This window comes from Mobula hypostoma, chromosome 1, assembly GCF_963921235.1.
Source record: "Mobula hypostoma chromosome 1, sMobHyp1.1, whole genome shotgun sequence".
In the NCBI taxonomy this organism is placed as follows: domain Eukaryota; kingdom Metazoa; phylum Chordata; class Chondrichthyes; order Myliobatiformes; family Myliobatidae; genus Mobula; species Mobula hypostoma.
In genome coordinates, this window is record NC_086097.1 from 140,870,056 (window position 1) to 140,890,512 (window position 20,457).

Genomic DNA, 20,457 nt, shown 5'->3' on the forward strand with positions numbered 1-20,457 from the left:
CTAATCAAAACCCTGTCTATGTATTAACTATATTTAATGAGGTAGCACCTATTGCCTTCCTAGCCAGAGAATTCCGCAGATTAGCCTCAGTAGTCCCAGCCGACCCTATGTCTTCTTATAGGCCAATCCCCCGCCACCCCCCCCCCAACGCCATCTTCAGAGTTAGCCGAGTAACCCGCTTCTGTATCACCTACAAAGCTAGTATATCTCTTCTCAAGTACGAGATCCGAAATATAGGCATATTCCAGATGTGGCCACACCAGTAACCCGTACAGTTGCTGTCCTCTATCAATGCTAATACATGACCCCCAAACCGTGCATCTATCTACAGATAAATCTGTTATAGAAACATAGAAACATAGAAAGCCTACAATGCAGGCCCTTCGCCGACAAAGCTGTGCCGAACATGTACTTACTATAGAAATTACCTAGGGTTATCCATAACCCTCTATTTTTCTAAGCTCCATGTACCTATCCAGGTGTCTGTTACAATACCCTATCGTATCCGCCTCCTCCACTGTCGCCGGCAGCCCATTCCACGCACTCACCACTCTCTTTGTAAAAAAAAATACCCCTGACATCTCCTGTGCACGTACTTCCAAGCACCTTAAATCTGTGCCCTCTCGTGTTAGCCATTTCAGCCCTGGGAAAAAGCCTCTGACTATCGATATGATCAATGCCTCTCAGCATCTTATACACCTCTATCAGTTCACCTCTTATTCTCCTTCGCACCAAGGAGAAAAGGCCAAGTTCGCTCAACGCATTCACAGAATGCATGCTCCCCAATCCAGGAAATGTTCTTGTGAATCTCCTCTGAGCCCTTTCTATGGTTTACATATTCTTCCTGCAGTGAGGCGACCAGAACTGAGCACAGTACTCCAGGTAGGGTCTGACCAGGGTCCTATATAGATGCAACATTACCACTCGGTTCCTACGCTCAATCCCACGATTCATGAATTTCATGCACCGTATGCCTTCTTAACCACAGAGTCAACCTGCTTAGCAGCTTTGAGTGTCCTATGGATTCTGACCCCAAATCCTTCTGAACCTCCACACAGCCAAGAGTCTGATCATTAGTAATATATTCTGCCTTCATATTTGACCTACCAATATGAACCACCTCACACTTATCTGGGTTGAACTCCATCTATCAGTTCTCAGCACAGTTTTGCATCCTATCGATATCCCGTTGTAACCTCTGACAGCCCTTCACTATCCACAACAACCCCAACCTTTGTGTCCTCCGCAAATATACTAACCCATCCCTCCACTTCATCATCCATGTAATGTATAAAAATCACGAAGAGTAATGGCTGCTGAGCAGATCCCTGAGGCACACCACTGGTGACTGACCTCCATGCACAATGTGAGCCGTCTGCAACCATTCTTTGCCTTCTGTGGGCGTGCCAATTCTGAATCCACAAAGCAATGTCCCCTTGGATCTCATGCCTCCTTACTTTCTCAATAAGCGTTGCATGGGGTACCTTATCAAATGCATTGCTGACATGCATATACAGTACCTCCACTACTCTACATTCATTAATGTGTTTAATCACATCCTCAAAAAATTCAATCAGGCTCGTAAGGTACGATGTGCCTTGGATAAAACCATGCTGACTATTTCTAATCATATTAATTCTCTTCAAATATTCATGAATCCTGCCTCTCAGGATCTTTTTCATCAACTTATCAACCACTGAAGTAGGTCTCACTGGTCTATAAATTCTGCCCTCTCTCTACTCCCTATCTTGAAAAAGGGAACAACATCTGCAAGCCTCCAATACTCTGGTACCTCTCTCATCCTCACTGATGATGCAAAGATCATCACCAGAGGCTCAGCAATCTCCTCTCTCACCTCCCACATTAGCCTGGGGTACATCTCGTCCGGTCCTGTGATTTACCCAACTTGATGCTTTCCAAAACCCCGGCACGGCCTCTTTCTTAATACCTATATGGTCAAACTTTTCAGTCCGCTGTAAGTAATCCCGACAATCATCAAGATCCTTTTCCGAGTGAATACTGAAGCAAAGTATTCATTAGATGCCTCTGTAATCCCCGGTTCCATACACACTTATCTACTGTCACACTTGATTGGTACTACTCTCTCACGTCTTATCCTCTTGCTCTTCACATACTTGTAGAATGGCTTGGGGGTTTCCTTCATCCGGTCCGCCAAGGCATTCTCATAGCCTCTTCTGGCTCTCCTAATTTCATTCTTATGCTCCTTCGTGCTTGCCTTATAATCTTCATTATCTCTATCATTACCTTGTTTTTTGAACCTTTTGTAAGCTCATGTTTTCTTCTTGCCTAGATTTACAACAACCTTTACACACCACGGTTCCTGTACCCTACCATACTTTCCCTGTCTCATTGGAACGTACCTATGCAGAACTCCACACAAATATGTCATGGTTCCGTTTGCCTGTTCCCCTTTAACGCTCCTTTCTCCCTGATTATGCTCTAATTTCAGTGATTAGATTTCCAATTGCTGCTAGTTTACTTGATTACAGAACACCTGGTTTTCATCAGAGACAGTGAAATAAATACGATAGCGTCACTATTACAGGTTGCCAGTTTGTTGGTCTATTCTCATGTGATACTTCGTTCTCCTGTCCGATTAGCACCGTTAGCTCTAAGTCTAGTTCAAAGATCAGCTCTAGTTTCAAGATACCTCCAGCATTTTCCGTGGATTTGGATTTCCAGCATCCACAGAACTTTTCCTTTCATAGAAGTGCTTACTAAAAAAAATGCTGACATAAACCTCTGGAAGTCAGGATGGTAGGAGCAGTGGGCGGGATGAATATTTATTGGTGGAATGTGCTGGAAAGGCAGAAAAAGCTGGAAGTGAATAAGACACCTGGTCCAGATGGCTTGTACCCAGAATTACTGAGGAAACTGGAGTCAAAGAATACAGAGAGTTGACATCATATTCCATTTCCCCAGGATAAGGGGACCAGAGGACCGTGACACCTTTGTTTAGGAAAAAATGGATGCATTTTCCTGGAAACTATTGACCAATCAGTCCAAACAGGCAATTGAAGAGGATATGCAGGTGAGCGAGCACGGGCTTGTAAAATGCAAATTGTATTATTTAATATAATCGATTATTTCATTAAGTAACAGAGAAGCTGATGTAAATCCATTGAACTAAAAAGCAAGCCCGGTCTCTCTGCACTAATATAATCTAATCAGCTGAATTTTTCTCACAACTTTGAACAGTGGCCAATCAGAGTGAGAAAACAAGGCTCACTCGGGTTCGCCGATTGATTACATAAGGCATCGATTGGTGACAATTTGGTTTCCGATCAGAGGTCAATCAGCGATTGAGATTGATTGGCAAGAACACATTAAACTAAGTCAGGGGAAGCGGATGGGAACCAAAGTACCAGCGAAGATAGTGGAGAGGTTGTGGAGACAGATTCTTAAGACCTCAGACGAATTCAGGAATTAACAATTTAAGCATAGAGAGACCAATATTCTAAGCTGCATATATTTCAATGCAAGATGTACTGTAGGAAAGGCAGATGAGCTCAGAGCTTGGATCAATACATGGAATTACGATATCATAGCCATTACTGAGACTTGGTTGCAGAAGGTGCAGGATTGGCAGCTCAATAATTCGAGTTCCGTTGTTTTGGACGTAAAAGGGGGGGAGAGATTAAAGAGCCAGGAATGGCGTTACTAGTCAGGGAAAATCTGTGGACACGTGGCAAACTGTTGCATGAGCTTGTTTCTTGCAACAGTAGTAGGTGATTTTAACATTCCAACCACCCAACGTTTTAACCACCGAACAATCACCGAGGATCAGATGAACAAATCGTAGACTATTACAAGAAATATAACGTTGTAATCATACTATGTGGTTTTAACTTTCCACATATTGACTATGACTCCCATACGGTAAAAAGACGAGATGGGATTGAGTTTCGCATATGTGTTCAGGAAACTACCCTTACTCAGTACGTAGACGATTGTGCAATCAGAGAATGTGTGATACTTCATCTTCTCTCCGGGAATGAGGCAGGGTGGGTGTTCGAAGTTTATTTCGGGGAACACTTTGCATCTAGTCATCATAATGCTAGTAGTTTCAAGGTAAATATGGAAAATGATAGGTCTGGTTCGTGGGTCGAGATTCTAAATCGGACAAAGGCCATTTTTGATGGTATCAGAAAGGATCTGGTAAGTATGAATTCGGACAGTTTGATTCTGCAAAGGTGTTCCAGCTAAGTCGGTGCCTTCAGAAGTGAATTCCGAGAGTACAAAGCTCGTACAGGCCTGTCAGAATAAACGGTAAAGATAACAGATGTAAGGAAACCTAGTTTTCAAGAGATATGGAGCGCCTGATCCAAAAAAAAAACAAGGTGCATTGCAGGTAGGAACAGATGAGGTACGTATTGAGTATAAGAAATGCAAGAGAATATGTAACAATAAAACAGGAAGGCAAAAAGAAATCATGGAGTTGGCTTAGCAGACATGATGAAGGAGAATCCTAAGGGATTCTACAGATACATTACGAGCAATAGGTTTGCAAGGGACAAAATTGATCCTCTGGAAGATCAGAATGGTAATCTATCCGTGCAGCCAAACGAGATGGGAGAGATCTTAAATGGATTTTGGCTTTGCATCTGTATTTACTCAGGAGGTGGATACAGAGTCTTTGGGAGTGAGGCAAATCTGCGGCGAGGTCATGGACCCTCAACACATTACAGAGCAGTCGGTGTTTGCTGTCTTGAGGCAAAACATGGTGTATAAATTCCCAGGGACTGAGAAAGAGTTCCTTTGAACCCTGTGGCAGGAGAGTGCAGAAATTGCAGGGCCCAAGCAGAAATATTTAGATAATCCTTGACAACAGGTGGCATACCGGAAGATTCGAGGGTAGCTAATATTGTTCTGCTGTTTAAGAACGGCTCTAAGTGTAATCCAGGAAATATTGACTGGTGAATCTGACTTTAGTAATAGGAAATTTATTGGATATTATTCTAAGGGATCGGACAGATGAGTATTTGCATAGATATGGACTGATTTGGCACAGTGAGCGTGGCTTTTTGCGTGGTAAATTGTGGCTAACAAATCTTGTAGACACTTTTTTAGCAGGTTACCAGGAATATTGATGAAAGCAAGGCAGTGGATGCTGTCTACATGGAGGTTAGTGAGACATTTAACAAGGTCCCGCATGAAAGGTTGGTCGTGAAGTTTCAGTTCTTTGTCAGTCAAGATGAGGTAGTAAATTAGCTTAGACATTGCCTTTGTGGGAGAAGCCACAGAATAGTAGTAGGTGGTTTCCTCTCTGATTGGAGACATTTGACTAGTGGCGTGCCGCAGGGATCGATGTTGGGTCTGTTCATTGCCATCTAGAGCAAGGATCTGAATGATTATGTGATTAAGTGGATCAGCAAATTTGCGAATGACACCAAGATTGGAAGTGTTGTGAACAGCGAGGATGACTATTAGAGCTTGTAGCAGGATCCGGAGAGCTGGAGAATTGGGCGGAAAAATTGCAGGTAGAATTTAATGCAGGAAAGTGCGAGGTGTTGCACTTCGTTAGGGCCAACCAAGGTAGGTCTGAGGAGCGTACTAGATAATGGGATCTGGGGATACAGGTCCGTAATTTATTGAAAGTGTCTCCGCGGGTAGATGTGGCTATAACGAAAACTTTTAATACATTGTCCTTCGTTCATCAAAAAATTCAGTGCAGGATATCGGAAGTTAAATTGAAGTTGAAAAAGATGTTCGCCAGACCTACTATGGAGTATTGTGTGCAGTTTTGGTCACCTACATACAGGCAAGATGTAATAAGGCTGAAGGAATGAAGATAAAAATTACAAAGATATTGCCAGGACTTGAGAACCTGAATTATAAGGAAACATTGAATAGGTTAGGACTTTATTCCTTGGAACATAGAAGGTGGAGCGGAGATTTGAAAGAGGTATACAAAATTATGAAGGGTATAGATCAGCTTTTCCCACTGGGTTTGAGTGTGTCTACAACTAGAGGTGATTGGTTAAGAGTGAAAGGTGAAAAGTTTAAGAGGAACATAAAGGGAACCTTCTTGACTCAGATGTTTATTGGGGAGTAGAACGAACTGCGAGTGCTGCTGGTACGTGCGAGCTCGATTTCGACGTCCCATCAGGGAGACGTTTGGCAACACTGTGGACACTGCGAGGCTCATTAATATCAATGACACTGAGGTAGGAAATCAGCTGAGAAGGTGAGGCAGGGTGAGGGGAAACTCAGCGCTTCCATCAGGGACAATTTAGAGAGCACTCTATACACAGGGTAACATAGCGAAACCGCAGAGATCACTGTTTCAGTCGGAGTTTGAGGAGATGTGATGTGTCAGCAGAGAATCCTGTCGTACTTTTACAGATATACCACGGAGAATATTCAGCTTGTTTGGAGCATGCAATACAAGAGGTTGTAGAGGGTTGTAGACTCAATCAGATCCCTCACGGGCACAACCATTATCGCCATCGAAGACATTTTAGGAGACTCTGCTTGAGGAGATCATTCTCAGAGGTCTCGGCAAGAGATAGGAGGGTTTTACTGACAGTGGGGTTCTGGGAGGTGGAACGAGATTGGTAACCACCAGAGTATAACATTGGTAGATATATTTCTGCAATCTCGACCGGAAAATTTAAATCTGCATCACTCCACTAATATTGCCTGGCTTGTTGTGTGTTTCCATAATTTCCTGGTCTTGTTTACGATAAAGATCAGTTTTAATCGGAATAAATTGTGCAAACAGGACCGAGGGGCCGAGTAGCATTTAGGGATATTCAAGCCAACCTCCCCAAATGATGAAAGGAAGAAATGAACTGTGGCGTGCCCCACCCCTGACAGCCGTTCCCTAAGAAAGGCGGCGCTACTAGCTTCATGCAAAGAAGTGATTTGGACACGGTTCGGGGTAGGAACTGAGGCGGGTTCAGCCCCGAAAACAAAAGCTGATAAACTGCGCTTCCTCTTAGATTCCAAACACTGACCCGGCGCAACAAGCATGTGGCAGGGTCCCTGGTTCGTGGTGCTGCTTTTCAGCTGTGCGTTACCAACACCTCTTCAACGTTTATCGCTACTTCCCGCCGCGTAGATTCTTTTACCGTTTCTGCTCTTTTTGCAGGTAGAAGCGTGGCTCAGACCCTGACCCAGTCCCAGCCATCGATTACGGTATCTGTCGGGAAAGCTGTGAGCGTTCGGTGTCAAGTGAAAGATATCTCCGTCAGCAGCAGCGATCCCCTTCACTGGTACCAACAGAAACCCGGCAAACCGCTCCAAAGGATACTCTACTATGGAGATAGCGTTACTCGCGATTCGGAATTCGGAACATCCTTCAACGCGGTAAAAACGTCAGATACCCAATTCTTTCTCACAATCGAAGTTAACGCTGAAAGCGCTGCCACCTATTACTGCGCCTACTGGGTTTACACAGTATGTAATAGATAACAAGCTCAACACAAAAACCTCTACAAGCAGCCAGTCAAAGGGAACCGCCGATCCGGACGCTGCAGCTTACCTATATCTGCCGGGCAGGAGTTGGGCTCTGCTCAAGAGGCAGGGAGAGAAGCTGATGCTCCTGAAGTGTCCCCAATTCCATTAGAAAGAAGGGAATTTCTCCGTTTTAGTGACGAGGTTGCAGACCATCCCTGATTCTCACATTACAAACGTGGACCAAGAAAAATGATATCGTATCTGTTAAATAGGGGCGTGGACAATTCTGATTTGATAGAGAATGAACGTGAAAGCACAGAGTAACATCTGGAGAAATTTCTGAAACGCGCGTCCGCTGCTGTCGTTACTGTGCGGTCGGCAATCTTTCGGAGGGAAGTCCTCAAAATCCCCGGCCTTGCCTGCTTTTGGCGTCGGAGAAGGAGGTCGAATCGTTCGGCAGAGATGCCGCTCAGTACTCGGTGTCGGAGAGCTGATCAGAGCTCGAAGTTTTCGGATGACTCAGAGTCGCATTGTGGTCGGCTTGGCAGGGAGAGTTTTTCTTCCATCTCCCGTCTGCGTGAGATGTGGGACATTTGAGAAACTTTGAACTTTACTTGCTCAGGGACTTTCTTCATCAAGTTATGGTATTGTTACACTGTTTGTAACTATATGCATAATTATGTGGTTTTGTCAGGTTTTTCAGTATTGGTTTGCCCTATGTTTTGTGATATCACACCGGAGGAAATAATGTATCATTTCTTAATGCATGTATTACTAAATTTTAATAAAAGGGGACTACTTGTCTTCATAATCTAAAAAAAAAATCTAAAGTTGTTTTGTTAGAGTGCATTCAGCACGGAACATTGCAGGAACCTGCAGCACTGTCATGGGCATCGTACATGACGCATGGAATACGGTTTTGAGTTTCTTCACGACTGAGAGAACTGTATTCAGCAAACGCTTTGAAATAAATCAATATCCCGAATGCACTGTATCGCTGAGTGAACAAGTAAAATTGTCTAGTGATGTTCTGTACATATAAAGCCGGACAAATCCAATCTGGGTATTTACAACACAAAACAGGGACTAAAGAACTGTACTCTAGAGATGAGGTGAGAGTGACTGCTTTTGATAACAGGACAATATTTGGTTTACTGTAGCTCACAGGAGCCTCAGAAAAACTCAAGTCAATGGGCAGTAAGTGGAGTTCACTCCAACGATAGCATAACAACGGGTGGTTTCAAGTTATTTTTTCCCAGGCCTGTGTATTTAATAAACTTTGCACCTTGTCACAAGCGTCCGGGCATTATCAATCTTCAACAAGTGTTTCCAATTAACTACCCTTGATATCCAAGACTATAAGTACAATTGGACCAGCCACCCAACACGTATATCCGCAGAAAAAGAATCTCAAGGCTGAATATGGTCACATGTATGCAATCTGATAATAAATTCAACTTTGAACTTTGAATGTGGTTGGTTATTCCGGGGCAAGCAACACGTTTTCTGATATTTCAAAGCCTCTTCATTTTCTGTGAAACAAATTAGGGTTGTTAAGACGAACTTTTTATTGAGATGTATGGGTTTGTGCCAACGAACATTAAGGACGCTCAACGCAATCCAAAACAATGCAACCCCTTTTATTAACAGCAAACAATTGTCCTGAACATTCATTCTTGTTACCAGCTACACTGAATATTTGTAAGACATCCAGGCTACTGAATGCAAGGGAATTTCTGATAGCGCCTCTCAAACTCACTGTCTACTGTTCCCAAATTTTCTCAAATAATATATAGATTGCCTCACCAAAGACTGGGGCGGCATGCTATCGTAGTGGTGAGCACTGGGCTAATTCTCGTCGCCGCCTGTAAGGAGTTTGTACTTTCTCCCCGTTCCTCTGGTTGTTCTGGTTCCCTCTCAAACTTTAAGACGTACCGCTTGGTAGGCTACTTGGTCATTGTAAATTGTACCGTGATTAGCACAGGATTAAATCAGGCATTTCCCGAAGTGTCAGAAGGGCCGGTTCCGTGCTATGTCTCAAAAAATAAATTAACAAGATAGGAAACGATTGATCTGTTGTTGGAAAATTAGGCGGAGCAAGTGACCTTTGGGAGAGGGGCACACTGCGATCACTGACTATCAGTCTTTCAATGAATTTAGGAAAAGACAGGACTGGCCATCAAGTTAAAGTCCTAGATTGGTGAAAGGCTAATTTTGAAGGCATTAGACGGGATTCTGCAAAAACTGATTGGGAGAAGCTGTTTGCAAGTAAGGGGAGTGGCAGGCGCCCCAAAGTGTGATAGGGAGTGTTCAGAGACGCATAAGACCATAAGACATAGGAGCAGAATTAAGGAATTTGGGCCATCGAGTCTGTCCCCCATTCCATCATCGTTGATTTTTACCCGCTCTCAATGCCATTTTCCTGATTTCTCCCCGTAACCTTTCATACCCTTAGCAATCAAGAGCCTACCTGATTTAAGTATACCCTGTTAGATTGGAGGCCAGTGATGGCGGGATTATGCAACCCTACCTGATGAGGGGTATTGAGGGTTTCTTCAGGGAAAAGGAACATATATCACGAATTGTCAGTTGGAATCAAGTGAAGACCCTGAGCCATATATAAGATAAAGAAGTACACTTCAGAGGAAAATAAGGAGGACAACTACATCAGATCGTTTTGGCAGAAAAAGCAAAAGGGAATCCTAAGATGTTCTATAAGAATATCAAAAGTGAAAAGGTAACCAGAACGATTGTGGAAACACAGGAGGCAGGGCGGGATCTCAAATGAATGTTTCTTATCTGCAATTTCCGTAGGAAACACCAGGAAAGCTACGAAATTCACGGTAGAGGAGATGGTGTCTTGAACTGTATCGACATTTCAAAAGGGAAGGTGCTGACAGTTTTAAAATGCATCAAGGTGGATACAGTCCCAGGGCCAGACCAAGTTCATTCTATGAAACCGTGGAAAGGCGGGGAGCGGCAGGGTAGCGTAGTAGTTAGCACAACGCTTTACAGTACAGGTAGTCCGGGTTCAATTTCCGCCACTGCCTGCAAGCGGTTTGTACGCTCTCCGGGTGCTCCGCTTTCCTCCCACATTCCAAAGATCTACTGCTCGTGGGTGAATTGACCGATGTAAATCGCCTGTGATGAGGCTAAGAATACATCGGGGTTTGCTAAGCGACGTGGTCTGAATGGCTGGAGGGTCCTGTTCCCCGTTAGATATCAATAAACAAACACATAAACAATTTTTTGGGGGACCTGGCGGAGATATTTCTATAACTGTTGGTAACAGAAGAGTATAAGGCGGTTACCGTTTGAAAAGTGGTGTAAGGACAAACTAAGGAGCTACAGGGAGGCGAGCCTAAAATCAGAGCCGGAAAATCTACAAGGAGATATGGGATAAACGAGCAATTGGGATTGAAACGGCTCATCAAATAATCAGCATGATATTGTGCGTGGGATATCATTGCAAGAAATTAATTTGTTTTTTTGAAGAGGTGTCCAAGATCAACGAGAGCAGGGTGGTAAGAGTTTTAGCAAATTTTAACAAGGTTCCGCATGATAAACTGGTCCAAAAGATCGGAACACATGCGATTAAGAACGGACGAGCCACTTGCGTACAGACTTAGCCTGATGTTAACAGTCCAAGTGTGGTGTGGAATCTGTGATCATTGGTGTTCCACAGGGATCATGCTGGGTCCACTATTGTTGATTACCTACAGACGTACATTAATGACATGGATGCATATAGTCAGCATGGCTAGAAAGTTTGTGAATGAAATCAAACTCAGCCGTGTAGTGGACAATGAAGAAGGCTCCTTGAGATTAAGACAAGATCTATGTGAATCATCGGGAATAATGGGCCAGGAAATAGCAGACGCAATTTAACTCGCCAATTACAAAATTTAAAAACATTCAGTCTGTTTGCGATTGGATAGTTTAGAGAGCAATATCGGTCTTACGTAGGCAAATGGGACTGGCTCTGGGCAATATGGACGAGTTGTGCAGAAGGGCCCGTTTCGGTGCTGTGAATTCGACTAGTATATGTCTTTATACTGGGAAAATGCATTTCTACATATTGACTATGACTCCGATACTGTAAAAAAGATGAAATGGGATAGAGTTTGTCATATGTGTTCAGGAAACTGCCCTTCATCAGCACATGAATGATTGTGCGATACTAGATCTTCTTTCAGGGAACGAGACCGGATCGGTGATCGCTGTTTACGTCGGGGAACACTTTGCATCTTGTCATTATAATGCTATTAGTTTCAACGTAAATATGGAAAATGATAGGCGTGGTTCGTGGGTCGAGATTCTAAATTGGACAAAGGCCAATATTGATGGTATCAGAAAGGATCTGGAAAGTATGGATTTCGACAGGCTGATGCTGCAAAGGTGTTCCAGGTAAGTCGGTGGCCTTCAGAACTGAATTCCAAGATTACAAAGCTCGTACAGGCCTGTCAGAATAAACGGTAAAGATAACAGATGTAGGGAAACTTGGTTTTCAAGAGATATGGAGCGCCTGGTTCAGAAAAAAAACTGTTTCATTCGCAGTTCGAGGAGATGTGGTGTGTCAGCAGAGACTCCTGCAGTACTTTTACAGATGTACCACGGAGAATATTCAGCTTGTTTGGAGCCTGCAATACAAGAGGGTGTAGAGGGTTGTCAACTCAACCAGCTCCCTCACGGACAAAACCATCCCCGCCATCGAAGACATTTTAGGAGACTCTGCATCAACAGGGCGCAGAGCTGAACAAACAAACGTTGACATGAAGGCGGCGCCTCGAATCCAGTGCCCACAGAAAGGAGAAAGTTGAGGAGATCATTCTGAGAGGTTTCGGCAAAAGACAGGGGGGTTTTACTGACAGTCGGGATCTAGGAGGTGGAACGAGATTGGTAAAGACCAGAGGATAACGTTGGTAGATATATTTCTGAAATTTCGACCAGGAACTTTAAATCTGCATCACTCCACTAATATTGCACGGCTTGCTGAGTGTTTCCATAATTTCTTGGTCTTGTTTCGGATAAAGATCAGTTTTAATCGGAATGAATTGTGCACACAGGTCCGAGGGTTCGATTGGCATTGAGCGATATTCAAGCCAAACTCCCCAAATTATGAAAGGAAGAAATGAACTGTGGCGTGTCCCACCCCTGGCGGCCGTTCCCTAAGAAAGGCGGCGCTACTAGCTTCATGCAAAGAAGTGATTTGGACAAGGCGGGGTAGGAGCTGAGGCGGGTTCAGCCCCGAAAACAAAAGCTGATAAACTGCGCTTCCTCTCAGATTCCAAACACTGACCCGGCGCAACAAGCATGTGGCAGGGTCCCTGGTTCGTGGTGCTGCTTTTCAGCTGTGCGTTACCAACACTTCTTCAACTTTTATCGCTCCTTCACGCCGCGAAGATTTTTTTTTACCGTTTTCTCCTCTTTTTGCAGGTAGAAGTGTGGCTCAGACTCTGACCCAGCTCCAAGCATCGATTACCGCACCTGTTGGGAAAGTCGTGCGAGTACGGTGTCAAGTGACAGGAGTCTCCGTCAGCAGCAATGATCCCCTTCACTGGTACCAACAGAAACCCGGAAAGCCGCTGCAAAGGATACTCTACTATGGAGATAGCGTAACGAGGGATTCGGAATTCGGAAAATCCTTCAACGCGGTAAAAAGATCGGATATGGATTCTATCTCGCAATCGAAGTTAACGCTGAAAGCGCTGCCACCTATTACTGCGCCTACTGGGTTTACACAGTATGTAATAGATAACAAGCTCAGCACAAAAACCTCTACAAGCAGCCAGTCAAACAGAACCGCCGATCCGGACGCTGCAGCTTACCTATATCTGCCGGGCCGGAGTTGGGCTCTGCTCAAGAGGCAGGGAGAGAAGTTGACGCTCCTGAAGTGTCCGCAATTCCATTAGAAAGAAGGGAATTTCTCCGTTTTATTGACGAGGTTGCAGCCCGTCCCTGATTCGCCCATTGCAGGAAACGTGGACCAAGTTGTTTGTTAGAGTGCACTGAGCACGGAACATTGCAGGAACCTGCAGCACTGTCATGGATATCGTACAGGTCGCAGGGAATAGAGTTTTGGATTTGTTCACGACTGAGAGAATTGGATTCAGCAAACGCTTTGAGATAAGTCAATATCCCGAATTCAGTTATGGACACCTGTGGTGAAGAACCTGTTATGCCTTTAGGTGAGCTGCTTTCATTCAGTTACAGTTTCGACCCATTAGGAGGAAAATTACGTGCCTTGAGACCGACACTGTTACAACTCAGGGTGTGGGAATTTAGAATTCTGTCTGCCGCAGTCCGTAAGGAGTTTCTGTAGGCCCTCCCCTGGAATGCATGGGTTTTTCTCACGAGCTCCGGTTTCCTCTCACTGTCCAAAGACATACCGAGTAGGTTAACTGATCATCGTAAATTTTCCTGTGATTAGATTAGGGTTCATCGAGGTTGTCAGGAATCGCTGTGGCGGCGAGGCTTGAGGATCCGGAAGGGCCTAATCTGCACTGTATCGCAAAATAAACAAGTAAAATTACCTAGTGATGTTCTGTTCATACAAAGCCGGACAAATCCAATTTGGCTATTTACAACACAAAACAGGGACTAAAGAGCTGTACTCAAGGGATAAGGTGAGAGTGACTGCTTTTGATAACAGGGCAATATTTGTTTTACTGTAGCTCACAGGAGCCTCAGAAAAAACTCAAGTCAATGGGCATTAAGTGGGGTTCACTCCAAGGATCGCAGAACAACGGGAGGTTTCAAGTTATTTTTTCCTTGACCTGTGCATTTAATAAGCTTTGCACCTTGTCACAAGTGTCCAGGCATTGTCAATCTTCAGCAACTGTTTCCAATTAACTACCCTTGATATTCAATGACCATAAATACGACTGGATCAGCCACCCAACATGTATACCGGCAGAAAAAGAATCTCAAGGCTGAATATGGTGAGATGTACGTAATCTGATACCAAATTCAACTTTGAACTTTAAATGTGGTTGGTTATTTTGGGGGCAAGCAACACATTTTCGGATATTTCAAGCCTCTCCATTTTCTGTGAAACAAATTAGGGGTGTTAAGACGTACTTTCTATTTATATGTACGAGCTTGTCTCAAAGACCATTAAAGACGCTCACGCAATCCAAAATAAAGCAACCCCTTCCATTAACAGCAACCAACTGTCCTAAAGATTCATTCTTGCTACCAGCTACACCGAATATTTGTAAGACATCCAGGCTACTAAATGCAATGGAATTTCTGATAACGCCTCTCAAACTCACCGTCTACAGTTCCCAAATTTTCTCAAATAATATAAATTGCCTCACCAAAGAGTGGGGCGGCACGCTATCGTAGTGGTGAGCACTGAGCTAATTCCCGCCGCCGCCTGGAAGTAGTTTGTATTTTTTCCCAGTTCCTCTGGTTGCTCCGGTTCCCTCCCACATTTAAAGTCGTACCGGTTGGTAGGTTACTTGGTCATTGTAAATTGTCCCGTGATTAGCATAGGATTAAATTGGGGATGGTTCGAAGTGCCAGAAGGGCCTGTTCCGTGCTGTATCTCAAAAAAATAAATTCAAAAGAGAGGAAACGCTTGATCTGTTGTTGCAAAATTGGGCGGAGCAAGTGACTGGCCATCAGGTTAAAGTCCTAGATTGGTATAAGGCTAATTTTGAAGGCATTAGACCGGCATTATACTGTTTGCAGTTAAGGGGAGTGGCAGGTGCCCGAAAGTGTGATAGGCAGTGTTCAGAGACAGCAAAAGACCAGAAGACATAGGAGCAAAATTAAGGGATTTGGCCCATCGAGTCTGTCGCCCATTCCATCATCGTTGATTTTTACCCCCTCTCAATGCCATTCTCCTGATTTCTCCACGTAACCTTTCATACCCTTAGCAATCAAGAGCTTATCTGATTTATGTATAGCATATTAGATTGAAGGCCAATGCTGGCAGGATTATGGAACAACACAGATAATAGTTGCTGGTGAACACAGCAGGCCAGGCAGCAGCTCTAGGAAGAGATACAGTCGACGTTTCGGCCCGAAACGGGACTGTACCTCTTCCTGGAGATGCTGCCTAGCCTCCTGCGTTCACCAGCAACTTTTATGTGTGTTGCTTGATATTCTGCAGATTTCCTCGTGTTTGAAGATTATGGAACCCTAGCTGATGAGGGGCATTGAGGGTATTTTCAGGGAAAAAGAAGAATATATGTCAAGTATTGTCAGTTGGGATCAAGTGAATCCCCTGAGCCATATATAAGATATAGGTGTACACTTAAGAGGAAAATAAGGAGGACAACTACATAAGATCGTTTTGGCAGATAAGGCAAGTGGAGTCCTAAGATGTTGTATAAGAATATCAAAAGTGAAAGGGTAACCAGAACGATTGTGGAATCACATGAGGTAGAGCCGGATCATAAATGAATATTTCTTTTCTGCAATTACCGTAGGAAACACCAGGAAAGCTACGAAATTCACGGTAGAGGATATGGTGAACTTGAACTATATCGACATTACAAAAGGGAAGGTGCTGACAGTGTTAAAATGCATCAAGGTGGATACAGTCCCTGGGCTAGACCAAGTTCATTCTATGACACCGTGGATAAGGCAGGGAGCGGCAGGGTAGCGTAGTAGTTAGCACAACGCTTTACAGTACGGGTGGTCCGGGTTCAATTCCCGCCACTTCCTGTAACCAGATTGTACGCTCTCCGGGTGCTACGATTTCCTCCCACATTCCAAAGATCTACTGCTGGTGGGTGAATTGGCCGATGTAAGTCGCCTCGTGATGAGGCTAAGAATAGGTTGTGGACAAAGCGCCCCCAAGCGTCTCACCAAATAGAGGAGGCCGCATCGGGGGCACTGGACACAATAGGTGACCCCAGCAGATTCGCAGGTGAATTGTTGTCTCATCTGTAAGGACCGAATCGAGGACTTTACACAGTTCATCGAAAAGACAGGCAGGTGGATATACATAAGGTTGGGTGGTTCTTTCGTAAGACCTGAAATCCAATAATTAAGATGTAGCATTCGTGTAGGTAAAGCTAAGATACTACAATGGAGTTATATGATGGGAGTTATATGCTGGCATCGGATCTCTAACAAAGATGTGGGCTACCAATTACAAAAGGAGCCAGAAAAGGCATGTCAGAAAGGGAATATCACTATAGTCACAGGGAATTTCAGTCTGTTGGTGATTGAGAAAATCAGGTTGATGCTGGATCTCCAGAGGGGACTTTATCAGAATGTCCACAAGATGGCTTTATAGGGCAGCTCGTGGTTAAGCTACGAGGACATCGGCTATTCTATATTGGGCGTTGTGCTAGGAACCGCTACTAATTAGCGAGCTTAGGGTAAAGGAACTCTTAGGTGACAGCGGTCATAATATGATAGACTTCATTCTACAATTTGAGTGGGAGAACCTAAAGTCAGACGTATCAGAATTACCTTGGAGTAAAGAGAATTACAGAGGCTCGAGAGAGAAGCTGACCAAGATGACCAAGAGATTGGAAGAGGTCACAAGCAGGGATGAATGAAGAGCAGCAACGACTGGAATTTCTGAGAGCATTTCGGAAGGCGCAGGATAAGAAAAATAGCTATTCCAACGGCAAGGTGATACAACTGTGGCTGACAAAAGAAGTCAAAGCCAACATGAAAGCTAAAGAGAAGTAATATAAAAGCAAATAACAGAACATATAATAGAGCAAATATCTGTGGGAAGTTTGGTGATTGAGAAGCTTTTAAAATCTAACAGATAGCAACTAAAAATTTACAAAGATGGAATACGAAAATACGCTAACCAATAATATTAAAGAGGATACTTAAAGTTTCTTCAGATAAATGAAGAGTCAATGAAAGTCGGGAATACATGTTCGACTGCTGGAAATTTATGCTCGAGAGGTAGTAATGGGATGCAAAGAATTGGAAGGTGAATCTATAAAGTATTTTCCACCGGTCTTTACTATGGAAGACATTAACAGTGTGCTAGAAGTTCAAGACTGTCATGGGGCAGAAGTGACCGTAGTTGACATCACTAGCGAGAAGATCCTTAGGAAACTGAGAGGTCCGGCGTTAGATAAATCACCTCGACTAGATCGTTCACACTCCAGAGTTCTGAAAGAGGTAGCTGAAGTCATTGTGGAGGCATTAGAAATGACCTTTTAATAATCAATACATTCTGACATTGTCCTAGAGGACTGGAACATTGCTATTGTTAGACCACTCTTCGCAAGGGAAGAAGCAGAAGGAAAGAAAATATAGCCCAGTTAGGCTGACCTCAGTGGTTGGGAAGATGTTGGAGTCAATTGCTAATGATGTACTTTCGGGATAATTGGAGACACATGACAAATTAGTCTGAAGTCAGGTTGGTTCATTAAGGGAAAATCGTGCCTGGTAAAGCTATTGGAAAGCCTTAAAGCAATAATAAGCAGGATAGACAAAAGAGAATTAATGGATGTTGTGCAGTTGTTTTTTCAAAAACCTTTGACAAACTGCTGCACATCAGGCTGCTTAACCGGTTAAATACGACGGTACTGAGACACAGATACTGGCAAAAACGGAGCATTGGATGATTGGCAGGAGGCACAGACCGGGAATAAAGGAATTTTTTTTCTGGTCGGCTGCCAGTGACGACTGGTGTTTCACACGTGTCTGCGTTGGGACCACTTCTTTTAACTTTCTATGTCAATGATTTCAACGACGGCTTGATGGCATAGTGGTCACGTGTGTGGAGAATAGGAAGATAGATGGAGTAACAGGTTGTGATAACAAGTAGAAGAACCACAGAAGGACTTCGACTGATTAGAAGAATGGCAAAGAATTGGCATATGGAATTCAGTGTCGGGGAAATGTACAGTCATGCACTTTGGTAGAAGCAATCAAAGCATGGACTATTTTCGAAATGGAGTGAAAATTCAAAATTCAGCGGTGCAAAGGGACTTGGGCGTCCTCGTGCAGGACTCCCGAAAGGATAACTCGCAAGCTGAGTCCGTGGTGAGGAAGGCAAATATAGTGTTAGCTTTCATTTGAAGGCGACTAGAATATCAAAAGAAGTATGTAAAGTTTAGGCTCTATAAGGCACTGGTAAGGCCTCATTTGGAGTATTGTGAGCAGTTTTGGGCTCCTTATATAAGGAAAGATCTGCTGACATTTGAGTGGTTTAGATGAGGTTCGCGAGGATGATTTTGGGAATGACCGGTTACCATCCGAGGACTGATTGATGGCTTTGTGCCTGTGTACCCTGTAATTCAGATAAATGAGGGGGATCTCATGAAAACCTATCAAATGTTGAGTGGCCTCTGCAGAGTGGATGTGGAGAGGATAATTACCATTGTGGTGGCGGGAATCTTACACCAGAGGGCACAGAATGGAGGGCACCCATTTAGAATGGAGATGATGACGAAGTAATTTTGCTGGAGAGGGATGAGTCTGTGGAAGTCAATGGCATATGTGTCTGTGGAGTCCGAGTCATTGTGCTGAGGTTGATAGATTCTTGATTAGTCAAGGCATGAAGGGTTTCGGACAGAAGGCAGGAGATAGGGCTGAGAGGGAGATGGAGCAGACTCGAAGGGCTAAGTGGCCTAATTTATTGTCCTATATGTTATGATTTATGGATTTCATACAGGTTAGCTAAAAGGTGAATGGGCAGGTGCAATACTTTGGCTGCTTGCAGGGAGGGACGAATCGACAAGGGGACCACAAAAGGAACGATTGCTGTGGAAAGCGGAGAGGGGTGCAGGAGAGGTAAAGGTATGTTAAGTGGCGGATTACTTTGGAGATAGCAGAAGTTGTGGAGAATAATGTGTTCGATGCGGAGGCCCATCCGGTGGTAGGTAAGAGCAAGAGGAACACTATCACTGTTTAGGCGACGGGAAGACTTGGTGAGCACGGCCGTTAGGGAAATTGAGCAGATGTGGGTGAGTGCAGCGTCGATGGTGGGGCCAGGGAAGCCACATATCCCAGCTAAAATGCCTACTGTTTTTCATTTCCAGAGATGTTGCCTGACCTGCTGAGTTCTTCCAGCATGTTGACTGCTTTGCTTCTCTTTATCTTCAATGACAAGCGTATTGGTTTTTCATTGCAAGCAGAACTTCCCAGTTCCTGATGTTGGATTAGACTGTGTAATTGGTATTTCTTTGCAGTTTAACTATTCTATGCCTGCTAGTGTTTTCTATAATTACCTGTGTATGTAATCGTTCAGAGTGTCCTCAAGTGGTTACAGTTATTTTGTTTTATTTTGGAAGTTTGTTGATTCGCCATCTTCTTTCCCTTCCCTTTCTTCATGGGCATTAGACTTTTGCTACTCTCCCTTTCCAATTCCTTTATTCTCCTGGAGCCTATTGCCACAATCATGGAGCCCTTCGTTTCATATTTCGTTCTTGACTTCTGAAAGACCCTTGGATCAAAAACATCAGAATCCAACACTGCTATCTCTCCACCAATAGTGACCATTTTAAGGTTGTGCATTTTACTGACATTCAATGAAGATGAAGGAGAAAAGAGAAGTCACGAACGGTGATCTAGTAAATAAGAACGTAAGAACTTCAGAAATGGGAGAAGGAGTACGCCATCTGACCCATCAACCCCGATGCACCATTCCATGAAACAATGACTCAGCTCCACCTATCTGTCTTTTCTAACCTCAATTCCTCGACTAATTAAAACTCTGTCTATGTATTAACTATATTTAATGAGGTAGCACCTACTGCCTTCCTAGCTAGAGAATTACGCAGATTCGCCTCAGTAGTCCCAGTCGGCTCTCTCTCTTCTCATAGGCCAACCCCTCCCCCCAACTCCACCTTCAGAACTAACCGAGTAACGCGCTTCTGTATCACCTACAAAGCTAGTATATCTTTTCTCAAGTACGAGATCCGAAATATAGGCAGTACTCCAGATGTGGCCACACCAGTAACCCGTACAGTTGCTGTCCTCTATCCATGCTAATACATGACCCCCAAACCATGCATCCATCTACAGATAAATTGGTCATAGAAACATAGAAACAAAGAAAGCCTACAATGCAGGCCCTTCGGCCCACAAAGCTGTGCCGAA

The 20,457-nt window shown here is 43.9% G+C and overlaps 2 gene segments (V, D, J or C); both read left to right on the forward strand.

The window, feature by feature from the left end:
- Positions 1-6,897: 6,897 nt before the first annotated feature.
- Positions 6,898-12,512, forward strand: LOC134344757 (Ig kappa chain V-III region PC 2485/PC 4039-like). The segment is given in 3 exon segments: positions 6,898-7,034; positions 7,115-7,422; positions 12,489-12,512. Coding segments are annotated over 3 exon segments (372 nt in total).
- Positions 12,513-12,732: 220 nt separating this feature from the next.
- LOC134344839 (Ig kappa chain V-III region PC 4050-like) lies at positions 12,733-13,334 on the forward strand. The segment is given in 2 exon segments: positions 12,733-12,775; positions 12,859-13,334. Coding segments are annotated over 2 exon segments (516 nt in total).
- The last annotated feature ends 7,123 nt before the right edge of the window (positions 13,335-20,457 follow it).